Raw genomic sequence first — 16600 nt, 5'->3', positions numbered from 1 at the left:
GCTCACCTTTCACTCTGAGATGAGAAAGTCTAGACAAGGTAAATATCAGGAACTTGTGTTTGTTGAAAGGGAAGGTGATCCTTTGTGACCACTGGAAATATATGTTTTACTCTTCAAGGCAACAGATGGTGCTGAGGAGGAAGGCCCTTTGTTGGGAATCCCCTAATTTAAAAGTCCCAGAAAGCACTGTGGAAGGATCCAGCTAGACAGCAGTTACTGTAGATTTCCATTACGGGTGGTTGCCAGTTGAAATGAACTATGAACTCTGGCACATTTTTTAACATCCCCAATTCCTTCCAGTGTTTGCAGTTTCAAAAGCAATGTCCTAGGCTAACATATTTTTCAGTTTGTCTGCTCACAATATAGTTCAGAGAGGATGACAGCCAGCAAAATGTGAACAAAGATAGAGTATTGGAATGACTGCAGTTGCCCTTCTTCTGCAAGCCATTGCCTAATAAATGCCATGTAAAGCAATGTGCTTTTGATGAGAGGAGGGCCAGGGAAAGATAATGGGCCAAGTGGTATTGATGATGTGCTGTGGGCCAGATTACAGGCCTCCTGGCTCTCGTTACAGGGACAATGAACAGACTGCTCTCTGGAGCTCTGCTGGCCGTGCCAGTGTCAGGTACGTAGCATAAAACTGATAAGAGAGAAGTTTATCATTCCAATAAATGCTCGGCTCTGCACGAAAGCGCCTGGCTTTCTATTTAATTTAACATTCCTTCCGCCCCTCAGACAAATGGCCACATACTGTACTGCGTATTGGCGGGCATGTTTGTATTTGCTTTCCGAGAGCCACAGATGCAACCATGTATTTTGTCAGGTAATGTAGTCATCTCCCACACCCCCCAAATTTTGTCTTCTCTACAAAAACTGTCACATTAGCTCACTCACTACATAAAAAAACCCTTTTCTACAAATACCTGCACTTGAAAAAAAACACCAGTCTTCAACAGACTCCAAAATGATTGTTTGAAATCTAGCCTCATGAGCATACATTTTTAAGATGGTATTCCTTGTTTTACAGTTATATCAACAGTCTGCAGTAAATGGTAAATAACAACACTGTGTTATGCATTGTACTTTTTTTGGCTATATTGCTGTTGTTACATTATTCCATTATTTTGATTGTCATCTATCTAACCACTCGAATGTGTAGCACTTGAGTACTTATCATTTATGGCTTTTCTGAGTACTGTTAGAGACAGAATAACCAGGCTGGAGAGCGATAAAGCCAGTGGGGCAGGCGCTCAATTCCCTTATCAAAGTATAGGAAAGAAGGAAAATTGGCAGGACAACAGAACACAATGTATTTTATGTTTTGAGTTGGAGAAACAAGTAAAGGGTGAAGAATTTCATCTGGTTTATGCACTATAACACAGTCCAGAGAGAGACTGAGACAGGCCCTGAGAACTTGGCAGCGTTCATGTGGCATATTCCAGAAGTGTGGGAGTCAACATGAGCCTATCTGCACAAGTCCCTATTTTTTTCAGCTTGATAAAATTTGAGAGCTCTTGGCACACAGTGTATCACCTCAGAGCCAACTAAGTGCAGTAACACACTCATTTTAATGCATCTGTATATGAAGGCACAACCAACGATGGGTATTCACTGTGACAATTTTATTAGTCTTCTAATTCACTTAAATGAAATATAAATGTCACACAAGGCATGTTTAGCATAGCTACGTCAGTGTTCATTGTATTAAGTTAATTTGTTGCCTAGAGACGGTTCATCGGCTCTTTCGATAAAATTTTCAAAGTAGGTATTGTCTCATCTGAAACACATTGTCTATTTTGTTTGGAGACACAAATAGAAGCAATCATCTTACTTGCAAAAGAGCCTCGTAATGGTTTGCACAACACTGTGACAAACAGTAATGTTACAGTGCTATTCAAACACCACTTTGCCCATACTATCAGCAAAAAGATCAGGGAATTCTTGGAAATGCAGCCACTTACGGACTAACTAGATGCTTGATGTGAGACTACCCTAATGACAGACGGAAAGTGAATACGAGAAGGTGACCGCCTGCAAGTGACTTTGTAAAAGTGTTGTATTTATTTTTTTAAATCCAAGAGTAAGAAGCTTTTTTAAGTCAGCTGTGACAATTTCCTTGCATTTGCCTCCAAAGGGTTAAGGTGCAATGGAGGAGGCAGTCCTTTTGTATGTCTCCATAGACACGGGCAGTGGCTAAGACTAAAAGCAGAAAGCCACATTCGTTTGATGAGTTTAAATGCTGATTGATGTAACTGGCTTTTGTGGCCCTGTGGCATAGGTGGAACAGGTGTGACTTTGCCACTGAACAGAGCTCAGACAAGCTGTATCACAGCACAATGAGGTCATTGTGTAACATCAACATTCTTGCTAAGAAGCCTCAGACTTTTTTCGGCAGCATTGCTAAAGGTAGCCATCTGTGAGCTGGAGCCCAGGTGAGGAGGATTTCGGAACAAGATTTACTGTACAAAAGGATGTGTGCACGCCGGCTGTGTAAGTTATAGATGCTCCCTCACACGAACCAAAGACTACAGAAACTGCTTCAAATTTTTTAGCCAAACTAAAAAAAATTTTCCTCTACTTGTTCAAAAATAGATTTGTGAATGGCTGGTGACCAGTTGAGTGTCTCTGAGAATCCTGTGGGTTTTGATCTCCTATAATCCTGGTTTAATGTACTTTCCTTCCTCCTCCCTGTGACAACAGTCGAAAGGCTAGATATGAATCATATTGAGATTACCCTCAAAGAATGCCGGAGCCTGTTTTTCTTTTCTTTTTTTTTTTGTCGCTTGCTTTTTGTCTGTAGACACCCGGAGGGATTTCCATTTCTGTCACAAAATGTTTTTCGACCAAAACCTACTAAACAGATTCACATACCTTTCTGTTCTGTTCCGTTTTGATTGGACCGAGATCTCTCTCCAGTACCTCTGAGCTTTTATGGAGTGACACTGTGCTGAAATGAAAAGCCACTCATTTATTTCCCTAACCCCCCCCCCCCCCATTTCCCCCATATCCCCCATATCCCCCCCCTCCATTTGTCCAAGACACTGTCTGGTCGTGGGGGCTGTGGAGTATGGAAAGCGGAAAGCGACAGAGATGTGTATTTTGTTTTGCGAAGGGGCTGGATGTCTGGACGAGGTCCCTTGGCTGTTTTATAGCTTAACCAGCCTTGACTTGCACTGCGGTGACACGCATCTGCTGACTCGGAGGATCAGTGTGTTAAGCTCGGGGCTGACTGGTGGGCCATGCTTGAAAGACTTTTGGCATGTGCTGGTGCCTGCATTTTTCACCCTTGACTGAAAGCATATGCTTCACACAATTGAGACAGTGTTAGCGTGTGGGTGCCGGGGCTGGCCTCCTCCACATCTGGCAGCGCTCGGCCCTCCTTCCAGGTGAATCATCCCCCCCGGGAGGGTGGCTCGCAGCGCTGTGGCATCTGCAGAGTGGCAGGAAGTGTCTGAATCTGTCTGAGAGTGATTTTTATCTCCACATGCTTTTCCAATTTCATCAGCCCACCCCGACACCCCCGCCCCCCCCATCCCCCAGCCCCCCCCCCGCCCCGGCCCCTCTCTGCGCTTCGCTCCCAGTGACGTGGGTAAATCAGCCATGGATGAAGGGGTGGCTTGATTGATAAAAAAAAATCCTCTGTGACCCTTAAATGGGGGAATGTCACGGACAAGCTGTGTAATTGGGTCCCACTGCATGGGCTGGAACCCAGAGTGCACTGTGCACTGTGCTGCACATCAGACTGATTATTTGTGACACAAACAGATGTGCGCTATACCTAAACATGTCAGCGGCAAAACGACTCTCCTTATGGAGTTACCCTATTTGCATCATTAAAAGTGAAAAGACAACAAAGAGAAACATCTTGTCGCGATGGGTGTTTACAAATCCCCACAGGATACTTTTTAGTTGCGTTGTCCCATCACAGGCTGCCTGGAATTAAATTATGGTGTATTGTTCATATGTATTTAGTTATGCTTCTGAGAATAAGTATATATATATAGCCAGATCACATTTGTTTTTCTCCCAGATTTTTTAATTTTCTGGTTGCTTTAGAAGTGCATGTAAGATGGCAAGGATGAGGGCTGGAGGTTTTGATAAATAATGGAATATAATAGTGTTTTCTGGTCTGTAAATAAGGTTTTATGTTTCATCATTAGGCAACGCTGAAGCCAGCAGAGACCGTGCTCAGGCCCTTTCTGAGAGGAATGCTTCTCGAGTCTCACATTTCACTTAAGAGGCAAAAATAAAAACAAGTCACCCCGGCGGTTGAACCTCACATTTTGTGTCAGAACACGCGCACGAACGTCGCACTTGTTTTGTTTAAATATTGAACGGCCGTACACCGTCTCACAGCGGATGGTCTGGTGGGCTAACGAAGGCAGAAGTTGTGATTTGAAGCGGGTTTCAGACAGGCAGTGCAGTCCGATTCGCCTGGAGAGAGTCTGTGATTGGCAGGGTATGATGTTTGCGCGTTGCCGTGGCGCACGGATTTCCCCCCAAGGTGCGCCAGTAGAGGAGGAGGTCTCTCTCCTGTGACCCTGTTTCCTGCTCTTCTGGGGGTGGTGGGGGGAGGTGGCCTTCCCATCAGTCTTGTGAATGGTCTCTAGCAGAAGGAGACTTATCCTTGACCAAAAGCACCTCTGTGGTAATTACTGTCTCTGCACAGGTAGCACATGCAGTCTAGATTTTCCCTTTTTTAAAGAAAACATTAATTATGTTTTTAAATTCACAGTCAAAAGAAAAGCTTGTGCTGCAAAACGCGCCAGGCTGTCTACAGTATTTTACTGTGATGGATGCAGTTGGTTTGTGTATACAGAAATGTGGGCCACAACCGCATTGACACAGTTATACAGTAGCAGTAATAATGAAGAAACAAGATCCCTCAAAAAAAGCATGGATGTATTGTCCTTTAGCACTATATTCATATTTTATAGTTAAAGGTTATAAAGTCTAAAATATATAAAGAAAAATTACCATTTTTAACTGAGCATAAATAGGGAAATGTATGATTGTTTCAGGAAAGTAGAAAAAAAATGTGCAGTGTATGAAACCTTTCTAGGTCACAAAATGTGTTTTGCTTTGTAGTCCTATGACAGAAAGGGCATTTCTTATCCTCAGATGCACATAGTGTTGCTGAGCTTGGGGGTCTGTGGGTCTTGCATGGAGGGGCCTGGCCTGTGTGCTTCGTTAGGGCAGTGCTGATTGGAACTGTCGTCCAGTGGCGTTGGTCCACGAACGGGCCATCTGAGCCTTGGCGCAGGGCGGAGTGGGGCGCGCTGCCAGGCTCCTGTCAGGCCTGCACGCCCCAACACAGACCAGCCCGGGGCAGTGCGTCACTCTCAACGCTCCGCAAGCTGTGGACCAGATCAGGAGATAGCGCCGAAGACATACCACCTCACCCCCACCCTGCCATTACGTTCAGCAACAAATATAGTGCGGAGTTCTCTTTCTCCTTTTTCACATATTTGATTGTTGCCAGGGTTTTTCCCTTAATTTAGATTTTGACCATCTGTTGTGATTGTTGCTATGTGGGAGATCAGGGTTAAAGGGGTATATGTGTGGTGAGTGGAGAGACATTTGTTTCCTTTTTCTTTAAATAAAAAAAAAAAGAAAGCGGGATTTTTGCTTTTTGCCTTTTCACTTGGACTGATGGGTAATTGGTGCCTCGTGGGCTGTTTTTTTTTTTTTGGGTGGGGAGGGGAGTAGGGCTGGACGGGGTCGAGGGTGGGCGGCGCAACCCGAGGAGAGGAACAGACTGCCCTCGGAACACCGGCCAGAAGGTTCCAGACCAGAACATTTTATTTTTCTCTTTCCAAATGAGACCGAAACAACATGAAGGCACGCACACGTGAAAACAATCACCCGAGTTTCTCCGCTTCGCTGTTATTGATTCACTTATTCCCCACAGAAAAGTTGTGCTCTCCACAACACCTGGGTTTGACACCAACTGGTGTGAGGTCAGGATATGTCACTGCAATCCATGCCTGCTGAAAGAGTTTTCAATATGACTCACCGTCCAGCTCTGTGTCTCCTGCCGGCAGGTCACCACAATGTCCAGACAACAAGATGGACAAGGCGTTTGCCATTACGGCTTGTTTTCATTTCTTTTGGCATGAGAATATACATACTGTAATAGTTAGACAGTCGCAAGTTGAAGTAGTACGTCTGTGGTATCATTGCTCAGCCAAATAACCAAGAAAAAAAATTCCATATATGTTTTGCTGGTAAAATCCCATTGCTGACCAAGAGCAGTGTTGCACAAATTCAACTTTTCTATAAAAATGCCGCTATTTTCTTAGTGCCATGTAAGTGATATTCCTTTATATTTCAAAACTCATTCACTGCAGTGGAGTCCCTTGGAGTTGTTCAAGGTGAAAGTGAGCGTATAACCTGGAACAATAAGTTGACTTTTCTTCTTGTTAATTCCTTCTGAGCTGAAAGAAAGCTCCTGAAGGGGCGCACGCCTCGTTTCATGTGCTGACAAAGTGTTCGGAACTCGCTTTTCAATTAAATTAACTCCAATTAAATTATCACAGTTTCTCTGGGAGCTATTCACTATGAGCTAATGATTCATGTGCGAAACTTGGGGCGGGGACTGTAATCATTGAGGCCCTTTTTCCCTAATTTGGAGCTTTAATAGAGCCTTATGCACTTTCACAAGCTTTATGGCCTGAAATTAACACGTTATCACTTTGATGGCCACTGATACTACAGAGAAATATTTTCTGACCACTGAAAAACATGTATTGTTGCTTAAATTCTTCACGGAGAATGAAATACTAAGCACCACAATGATTACACTTGCTGCTCTCCATTTGTTTTTTCTTCTGATCAGGGAAGTAACTTCACAAGATGTGCAGAGCAGCTATTTATTTGTTTTAGGGATTTTCCAGTGATTACCCAGTTTTGAATTTATGGTACAATTTATATATATTGCTCTCTAAACAATGCCCGAATTTGTTGCTTGAAGCTGGGGTTTCAGGTAATTTTTTAAAAGTGTCATCTTCAAGCTTTTTACAATTTGAGCTGGAGGCAGGCTTTAGAGTCATTCTCACCTGCAGAAATATAACCTTGAGTCGGCTCCTGTCTCTAACACTGCTGCTCTTAACATGCATGCATTCCATTCAAAATTGTCATTGCTTGAGCTGTAACAAAATTCCTACAAGTACAATTATATGGAGGAAGAATGTTATTTAACTACTAACACTGACCGACCCCACACATACCTTCTCTTCTTATGTATTTGGATGACTGGTTTTCTTTCTTTCATTTCTGTGACACATTTTTAAGGGTTAGTTAATGTCCTGAATGTCCTTTATCATTTCAAAGTCACTTGCACGGATTAAGCCTAGTCTCTTCTCCTGAATGCAAGTCAGATGTGGTGTGTAGGAGTGTGGTTTGGAGCTCCTCTTCGTATTTGTCATTGGAAATGAGTCAGTGGGACAGATGTACGCAGGTACAGGAGGCCAGCGACCCACTGGGGGTGTGTGGAGCTCACAGGAAGGCAGTGTGTGGGAGGGGGGATTCCTGGCCTCAGTGCCACGTTGCTCCTGGTGCGTCTGTGTCAGCGCGAAAGGCCACAGGCAGGCCGAATCCTCCTTAAATGCTAAGTGTTGTCCCCTGTTGAAAGATCCCAGAAACCTCTCTACCTTTCAAGGCTCCTGGGTCACTCGTTTGTCATCATGACCTCTGACCTGTGCAGGCCAGCGGGCCGGCAGGAATGTCAGGGATGTTTACCTTGGGTGAGACTGATGGTGTCCAGGTGGCTTTTTTTTCAGTAGTCTGCTGTTATGCAGCCAGGGGTTCTGCCGCTAACCCTTAGAGACCTCTGGAGTAATGTTTGAATCGGAAAAGACAAAACCAAAATGGTCCTGTACAGAAAATTGCAGCTACAGAGGATGTGTGTGCTCAGTAGATTTCTGTGAAGCCTTGTGAATGTCTGTGAATGTTCTCCCTCCTTTCTATCAAACACATTTTGCTTTTACAAAAAAAGAAAAGGGGTGACAATTCCATGCTGCACCGTGTCAAATGTCAGAAGGAGCTTGGATGTTGCAAGTCATTCAGTCTCCACAGACTTCAACATTTTTACAGCTTTTAAATGCCTTATAGCAGTTCTGTATGGTATTTATTGCTCTTAGTCAGCCCTAACTCCCCTCTGGCTCCCCACTCTGGTGAACGACAGGGCTCAGAATTCTGGTACTGGCCTGGGACAGGAATATCTTGTCTTTCCCCTAACACAAAATTCACCTTTAGCCAGCTGCGGTACAAACCAGGGTATCGAAAACACTTCAAGCTATAACAATACCATCTATCACTGGATATCCATGATGGCTTTCTCTAGTGCTCTTCAGCTGTAACTTGTGGAAAGTTTTCCATTTCCCCTCCTCCCGCACACCATCTAAAGAGGCCATTAAACACTGTTGTAATGCAAACAGTAATTCTAAAGAGACCAAACAGGTGTCAGATATAAAGGGATGTGCTTCTAATGTACCCATTACATGATGCGAGGGCAGATTATTATAAAAGCATCTCCATCTAATGTGGACGCGTCTGATCAATACCAGACTAGCAGGATGGAGGGACGGGGAAAGGGAACAGCTTTATTAATCTCTCTTCTCTCCATTCTCCTGCGACCCGATGGTCGCACAGTCATCATAGCGAGGAAGGCCCGACTTGTTAAGAATGTGGGGCCAATTATGTACAGCTTCCTGGGAAGGGAAAAAAAGATTAGTGTTTGCTGCTCCTGAGCGCCGCAAAATAAAACGTAAAGAAACGCCAAGATGTATTTCATTCAGCCGTACCAGAGGAGTTCAGTATTGCTCCGCCAACAATATAACGGTAAACGCGGCGTCACTATGTGATGGCCCGTGACATGCTAAGAGTAAAGTTTTTGCTTAAATTCGTGTTTCTGAAGTTTCTACGGAGAGTGGTTTCCGGAGTGATTCTGCGTGAGGTCTGCCAAGTAGTGATTATTAAATGCAACAAAGGTTTATGATGAAGTCAAGTGTCTGAAAGAAGGCTTCATTATTTTGTGACTAATGCACTTTCCTGCAGGTATCCCTTGTATGGCACACATAAAGATCTCAACACATTCCATTAAAAATACATGAAATCGACATCCAGGTGGTTCTCATAATAGTTTCACTATTACGCTAGGCACTGTCCAAACTTGTCAGTCATGAATATTCTTTTCCAGAAGCTAATGACACTAAAAAGTAGAGGGACAGAGAATATTTTAGTGAAGTTTATAGGGCAATTTAGATTAGAAATGAAATAACGGAAGGCATAAAGAAATAATACCAGCCATTGTTTAGCTGGAATTGTGGTTTTTGATTTGGAAATCAGTTTAATTAGAGATTAAGAGATCCTGATGGTCCTTTTGAAATTCTTTATATTTTGTGTACTTTTTGTGTTTTTTTGTCAATGTTTCTTTTACAATGCTTTTTTTGTCCTCATTCTAATAAGTGTTCTAAAAATATTTGGTCATAAGTTATGGAAATTATTTATAGCCAAAATAGTAGATGTAGTATATGACAAGCGAGAAGTGCCCATGTATTTATAAACCTCATTCACTGCTTCAGTTGAATTATGAAATGTATGTATTGTATGTGTATTACTTCAATTCTTCAATAATTCACTCACTTAGCAAAATGTATATAGTGTCTGTGGTCTGTTTTTCTCCTAATACAAATATGAATTTAATTCACTATACCATCAGCATACTCTGTAACTACACTCTAATGGCAAACAAATGTCTCCAATGTTTCCACAGGCCTGGGTTCAGCTAAGCATGGCTGTGGTTTTGATGCATTTACATTACCTCCAGATACACTTTGGCCTGGCCTGGTCTCTGCCAGCTGAGCTTTAATAGATATGTTTTCGCTTTTTGAATTTTTAGAACGAGGAGTTCATTCAGACATGCCTCCTAAAAACAAACAGAGAAAAAAGGGATCCGCCTTTTTTGTTTTAATAGTTCACTATGGAAAATCAGTTGGATATGAAAGTGTTGTTCAAGATTTTATTCATATACACCTTCCATATAGCCTGTAGCTGCTGCTAATTATTTTTGCAACTCAAAAATGTCAATTTTGAACATGTATAGTTTAAACAGCTCTGTGACTTGATCATATTGAGCTCTGATTTACAGTAATGTGACATTTTTTGTATCTATAATAAGATTACTCAGTATGCCCATCAAGTTCATTTTATAGAGGTAATGCAATTGTTCTGTCCTAAGGCTCCTTTAATAGCAGCTTGCAGCATTTTGTGATTAGAGAAGCTATTCTACATATGATCTGCAGACACACAGTGCAGTTGAATGGTGTATATTGACTGCACTAATTACCTAACATTAGACTCTTGATTTACTCAAATGAGCCTATTTAAGTCATACGATACAAACATATTACTGAACTGCTCTCCTAAGTATGTTTTGTGTGATTTCCCTGCTAGAAAGTATGGCAACAAAAATCAATAACAAAGGTTAACACTCATCAAAATGATAAGGGACTGTATTATAACTATAAGATGATTATAATTACTCTGGCATGGCGTATCCGCTGGTCTGTAGGGGAATAGAGGAGGACATGTGACCTCTGAAGCTGCTGGGAGGAACCCAGGGTCATGTGTGCCGGCATGAACTAAAAAAAAGAAAAAAAGTGTGAATTCAACCTTTTAGGATGGTTTTGAGCCAACGCAGTACAAGCCATATGGGTTTGAAAGTGGCCAGTGAACACACAGCGAAACTAATGTCATCCAGCCTTTTCTGTGTCATTAGACACACACTTCAATCTCTGATCATGTTTTTCTCCGGCTAAACAGCTTTGACTCCCAACAATTTATGCTGCCGTTTAGGTGATTCTGAAGAGGACACGGGCTCTTTTTTACCTTTTCTTCTCATGCAATTTGATTCAAAGTGACCTTCTAAAATTGCCCCCCATTGAATAATGGACTGAAATTGCGGATAACTCCAACCATTTTGAGGGAAGTCTGGTGCCTAGTGGAGTCCCTCGAGTCAGCTAGCAAGAGTGGGCAGTAATGGGTCCCCTTTTGGCCTTTTTTATTGTCAGTTAAAGTCAGACACATGGCTGTCTTTAAAAAGTAAAAAGCTGCACTAATGCCAGCTGGCCATGTCTGGGCAGGTCTTCGCTGTGCCTCCGCTAGCCCATCTATGTTCCGCTAATGGAGGCTGGACTTCTTCCACCATGGCAAATGTTTAGCCGGACTAGAAAGAGATGTTGCCCAGCAGGTTGACATTGTATCGACTTCTCTATAAACAGTCACTTTCGGGAGAGGAGAAACGCAAGCAAAAAAAGTCCCAAACTCTGCTGCACCTGAGAGCAAAGAGCATCAGCTTGACAAAGAATATGCTTCTTCAACACTTTTTTCCCCCCCATGTAAATGTATTCATTTCCATATGTCCATTTGTGCTAGGGACAGCGTAATGTATGTAAAACCAAAGGATCTGTTTACATTCAATCTCTATAGTGGTCGTAGAGAATGCTGACCTGCACATTAATGAAAGTTTCCCGGTTTTAATATAATTAAGGATGTATGGCAAGTGGCAGTTGTTAGTTCGTTTAGCACAGCCCAATCTTTCGTCCCACTGTTAAAATGTATTTTACATCTGAGCATAAGTTCGCAATGACATGTTTGAAAAGGCCACATAAAATAAGATATTACCACTTATGGCCCAATGTGACTCAGCAGATTTTTCTCTATTTTTCTCTTTGATCCCAACTTATATGGCGTTGCTAACCTCAAAACTATGAGAGATGGAATCATATTTATATAACATTGGAGTGCCTACTAATACTGCACTTTAGGAAATCAAATGGCAAACATTTAAGTATTTCACAGGACACCCCCTCATACACTAGTCATATAGTGATGTATTGTGGTTAGCTAGCTCTTCAAGTGCTGCCCTAAGGCAAGGAAAAGACTGGTGGCATTGAGTAATACATGTAGAAAAACAGCAATTTCACAATTAACAGTATCATCTAAATCCTGTCCGCTCCTTCGGGTTACTTTTATATGCGTCCCCTAGGTATAGGATTTCAGAAGCGTTTAAATGGAATTTGGCATCTTTCCTTCATAGAACTTCTGCTTGTCTTGCCACACATGGTTGACTGGATGTTATCCAAGTATGGTGTGATATATGGATTTAAAAATAACAGCTTTGATGTCCTGTATTTCTATCAGTGTTCCATCTGCTTTTTATGGAATATCAAAATGGTTTATTTATGTTCACAATTCATTTATAGGTACACAGCTGGTTGTTTAATGGCTGCTGGTAATTCCGAAATGTTGCTATCCACCATTTTTAATGATTTCTTTGTTTATTTATAAACAGCAGTGGTGGAGTGGCCAATAAAATGTGGTCAGTTGCTGTATGAGAATATTCTATGGTGAGTTTTTCACCTAATAACTCAACTCCTAGACTTAGACAAAACATGCCTGTTAAAACTTGCATTGTAATTTGTGGATTAGCAGCCGCACCTAAGGGGTTACATCAGAATTAAGATGTTTTGTTCTAGCAGCAGATGCACCTTTTTTTGAAGTGACTTTAAAGAACTGTTCCCATTAGCCATGGATTTGAATGCCGCTCACTATGAACCATAACCTGCCTTTTCACCCTTTCAGCTCTGTAGAGCCCAGGTTACAAAAAGAGAGTTTGGAAAACCTCACTCGGCTTTAGGAGAACTTGGACTGCGCTCTGTGACCTTTTGTATGCTGCCTTTGTGGATTGGACGGATGCTATGACATATATGCAATGTTACTATTCCATTTTACAGCTCCGGTGTTCTCAGAGCTCCAACCAAATGGAATATCATACAAAAGATGTTTCTTTTCTGTGAAGTTGGCAGTTTTTTTCCTCTCTTCTAAAAAGCAGAGTACATGAGGATACACGTACTACTAATGCAGTACATATACTTTTTTTAAATCAAATATTTAAAAAAAAAAAAAAGATCATAAAACAGCATTTCACTGGAGACCATCGCGATCATGAGTAAAAGGGGTTTTGCCCTTGTGCCGCGAGAGCTGTTATCACTTAGAGTACTGGTCTGTATGAAAGTGGTATCACATTGTCATTGAGTCTGGAGGCTGCATCGCCTAACTCTTGAATTTGTAATGGTTAAGTAAGGAAATTGAAACAGAAAAGTTTTAGTTCAGTTATTTGTACTAAGTACACACATGGCTTTAAAAGATAGGCTCCTGTTCCTAAAAAAAATGCTCAGTGCAGACACTGACACATTCCTGGCGGCACAAGGTATAACTTGTTATTGGGGCTGTTCACAGAAGTGTTGAGAAAAACACAGACACACATACACACACACACACAAGCACACACACATACACACACACACGCAAGCGCGCACACATATACACACACACACCCACAGCACAGCACTGGAGCGAGCTTCAAGTGGTGCTGCATTGATTTAATGCTTTGCTGAGGCTGCCGGAGAAGAGAGAGGTAGAATCTCTCCAGACTGCATTAGGAGCGCCTCAAGCCTTTGTGATTCCTTTTGATCAGATCTCTGTGAAAGATGAGTGTCATGCCCTCTTCAAGCCAGCTGTGAGGGGACTGCCCTGTGACTCGGGGGGTGGGGGAGTGGGGGAGTGGGGGGTTGGGGGGGGGGGCGGGATTGGGGGTTGTGCTCAGACACACCAGGCTGGGGCTTGCAGGGGAGAGGCAGCTCCTGAGGTGAGGAGCAGCTCTGGAGAGTCCGCCGAGTGGGAGGATCTCATTCCACTCCCCTGTGCCCAGTTTCAACACACCACACATCTTGAGTAGTTTAGATCCAGACCACAGCAAACAAAAGAGGAAAGAGAAGGGGGGAAAAAAAGGTGTGTGGAAGAGGAGAGTGTGTGTTTGTGTATGTGAGGTTGAGCTTGTTGAGGAGTGTGTGCGTGTATGTGCGCGCGTGTGTGTGAGTGTGTGTGTGCATGCCTGCGTGTGTGAAAGAGCGAGCAAGCGTGTGTGTGACAGACTGTGAGAGAGCCGGCGTGTAATGGCTCCTCTGCCATAATACTTGTACAGACAGGAGAGTTGGGAGCAGTTCTTTTGTAGGACTCGAAGGGAATGGCAAACTGCATGGTTACCCTGGAAACACCCATTTAAAGAGAATGGCTGAGGTAAGAAAAGCATGTTGTGTACATGCTACTTTTCTTTCTTTTTAACGGCACCTTCCAAGTCATTCCAGAGCTGTGAAACTGATCGTATTAAAAGAAAGGGAAGACGTTTTTCAATGTTAACGTGCTCTCATTTTAGGGAATGCCCTGTGTTTGGGGGAATCCTTTTGCCACACATGTGGCATGAAGCATTGTGTGTATCTCAACTTCAGCATGTTTTTGGAGCACTTAATCGATGGTAACGGTAGCAGGTCTAGAAGAAGGCAGTACTTTTTTGCCGGGTACAGGTTTGCTTAAGCTTTAGGTGTTTCTCTTGTATATGAGCTGTTATTGTCCTTACACGCCACAAGGGGCTGGATTTTGAGGCAACTCCCATAAAACAAAACTAAAACTTTCATAGGAGGAAGATATGCATTTCACTCATACTGACAGAATCTTTCCTTACTGACACCCCCGCCAGCCCCCTCCCTTTCTGTAAGAACTCATCTTTGTTTCATGTTGAAGTGTGACTGGCAGACTTCAGAGATTTTATTTAGTGTTTCTTTGTTGGGTTTCATTAATACTGTGCTTTTCATCTGGTTTCTGTGCTGATCTACAGTGCACCACAGCTCCTGTGTGCACTCTTGCTTTTAGCTCCTTTACAGCTGGCAACCATCCCACGACTATTGGAATGTAATTCAAGACCAGAGCAATGTTTTGTCGCAGCCTTAATGCAACAATTAGTAGTGCTGTCTGTGTCCTTGTTAATATCAGCAGCAGTGGTCTCTCTTTCACTTGCTCTTGCACGCTTGCTCTCTCTCTTTCTCTCCTGTTCTCTCTATCAATGTCAGATTTGACTTCTTGTCCATATGATAGGACGGTGACAAACTAGTGAATGCCGAAGATAAACAATAGCGGCGATATGAAAAGCTTGTTCAGTAGGAATTTACATGGGGAAGATGTTCTCTGAAACCTTTCTATACAACTATATCTTTCTCATAATAATCATATGCTATTTTCAGTATGAATTTTTTGGGTCTTTGAAATGATGTGTGTAATATATTGAATATAATATTCCTCTTTTGCGTAACATTAATCAGATTTTCTGGCTAATTTATAAAGTCTGTTCTGATGTGTTGCAAGCAACCTAGTACAGTGAAAATAATGACTAATTATTGATACATAATGACATTTGCACATTTGTTTTTTCTAATGTGATGCATTCAGAACCGTTTGGCTCAAAATGAAATTATTTTATTTTGAATATTTAAAGTTGGAATAATGACAGGAAGTGGAATAAAGAGCAAGGGAAACACACACCTGCCTTCTCTCAAGGTCTGTTAATTGACAAAAGGAGTGTATGTGTGTGTGTGTGTAAACAAATACACACACAGAGACACACACACATACTGTATATACAGCTATCAAGGTTAGCCAGATTACTGTTTTTTCCCCCCATGCTGGTGAACTATCAGTGGCTAGCCCCCTGGACCGCATAGGCTGAATGTTTCGTTTGTGTGTGTGTGTGAGTGTGCACGTCTGTGCCTCTGTGCATGTGTGTGTGTGTGCACGTCTGTGCCTCTGTGCATGTGTGTGCGTCTGTGTGCCTGTGTGTGTGCGTGCCTGCGTGTGTGTGTGCCTGCGTGTGTATGTGTGTGCCTGTGGGTGTGTGTGTGTGTGTGTGTGTGCGTGTGTGTTTGCGCGCGCTAGCTCAGAGTTATGCCGTGCAGGCCCCGGGGCGTGTTGGGCTGCTTTGTGCCTCTGCAGCCTGCGAGTGGAGTGAGCTTCATTAGTTTCATCATGGTCCATCAGCGCGGGGCTGGTGCTGCAGGCCCCTTCCAGCCAGTCTCTGAGCATGATCCACTCCGCGCTGCACTGGATAAGCTGGCGAGGATTTGTCAGCCAGATGTGACAAGATTGTCAAGAGGCAAGCAAAGAGGGGAGATCTGATATTAATCAGCACATAGCTCGGAGCCAAACTTTCTCAGAGGCAGTGTACTAACATGTTCTTCTCATTTACTGCTTTTCTTTGTGGTCTCAAAGCTGCCACTGTCTCATTTTCAGACGGTTAGAGGTAGAATCCTGTAAAAACCTTTTTTTTTCCTTTACTTGTCCAGTTGGAAGTCTGTTATGGAGATTCAGGTAAAGCTGTCTTTTTTTTGTTTCATAGTGTGTATTTATAGAAGAAGGATTCTGTGTTTGTTGTATTTGTTCCTGATGTTCTCTAAATTAAGGAGTGTTTTAACTTAACTTGCTTCCTTTGGTACCATAAAAAGCATTAATCAAAGGCACCCAGTTAGTGCTAGTAGGGGCTTCTGTACAGTCCAGATTTTGTTGTCTTGTACACTTTATCTGCTCATTACAGAAGAGTTTTATATTTTACTCTTTGTTTTCTGTCTGGAAAAAAATCATTTGTTTGAAGTATATTTATTTGTGTGAAGTACTGATTGAGTTGAACATGAAATAGCTGCAATTTGCACTT

The 16600-nt window shown here is 42.5% G+C and overlaps 1 protein-coding gene across 3 annotated transcripts in view; it reads left to right on the top strand.

Annotated features, from left to right (window-relative positions):
* bnc1 (basonuclin 1) overlaps nucleotides 1-16600 on the top strand; it is a 36110-nt gene that overhangs the window by 6186 nt on the left and 13324 nt on the right. Inside the window, exon 1 of one of the 3 annotated variants that reach the window (XM_035418165.1) lies at nucleotides 13717-14142. The exons of 1 other annotated variant lie outside the window; for it this stretch is intronic. In XM_035418165.1, coding sequence (XP_035274056.1) covers nucleotides 14134-14142 — 9 coding nt within the window. In that variant the 5' untranslated portion in view covers nucleotides 13717-14133. Of the gene's footprint in view, nucleotides 1-13716; nucleotides 14143-16052; nucleotides 16261-16600 lie in introns of those variants that run through there. One more of the 3 variants, XM_035418164.1, reaches the window with a different exon arrangement.

This window comes from Anguilla anguilla, chromosome 5 (genome assembly GCF_013347855.1).
Source record: "Anguilla anguilla isolate fAngAng1 chromosome 5, fAngAng1.pri, whole genome shotgun sequence".
NCBI lineage: Eukaryota > Metazoa > Chordata > Actinopteri > Anguilliformes > Anguillidae > Anguilla > Anguilla anguilla.
This window is presented reverse-complemented; position numbering and strand designations above follow the sequence as displayed.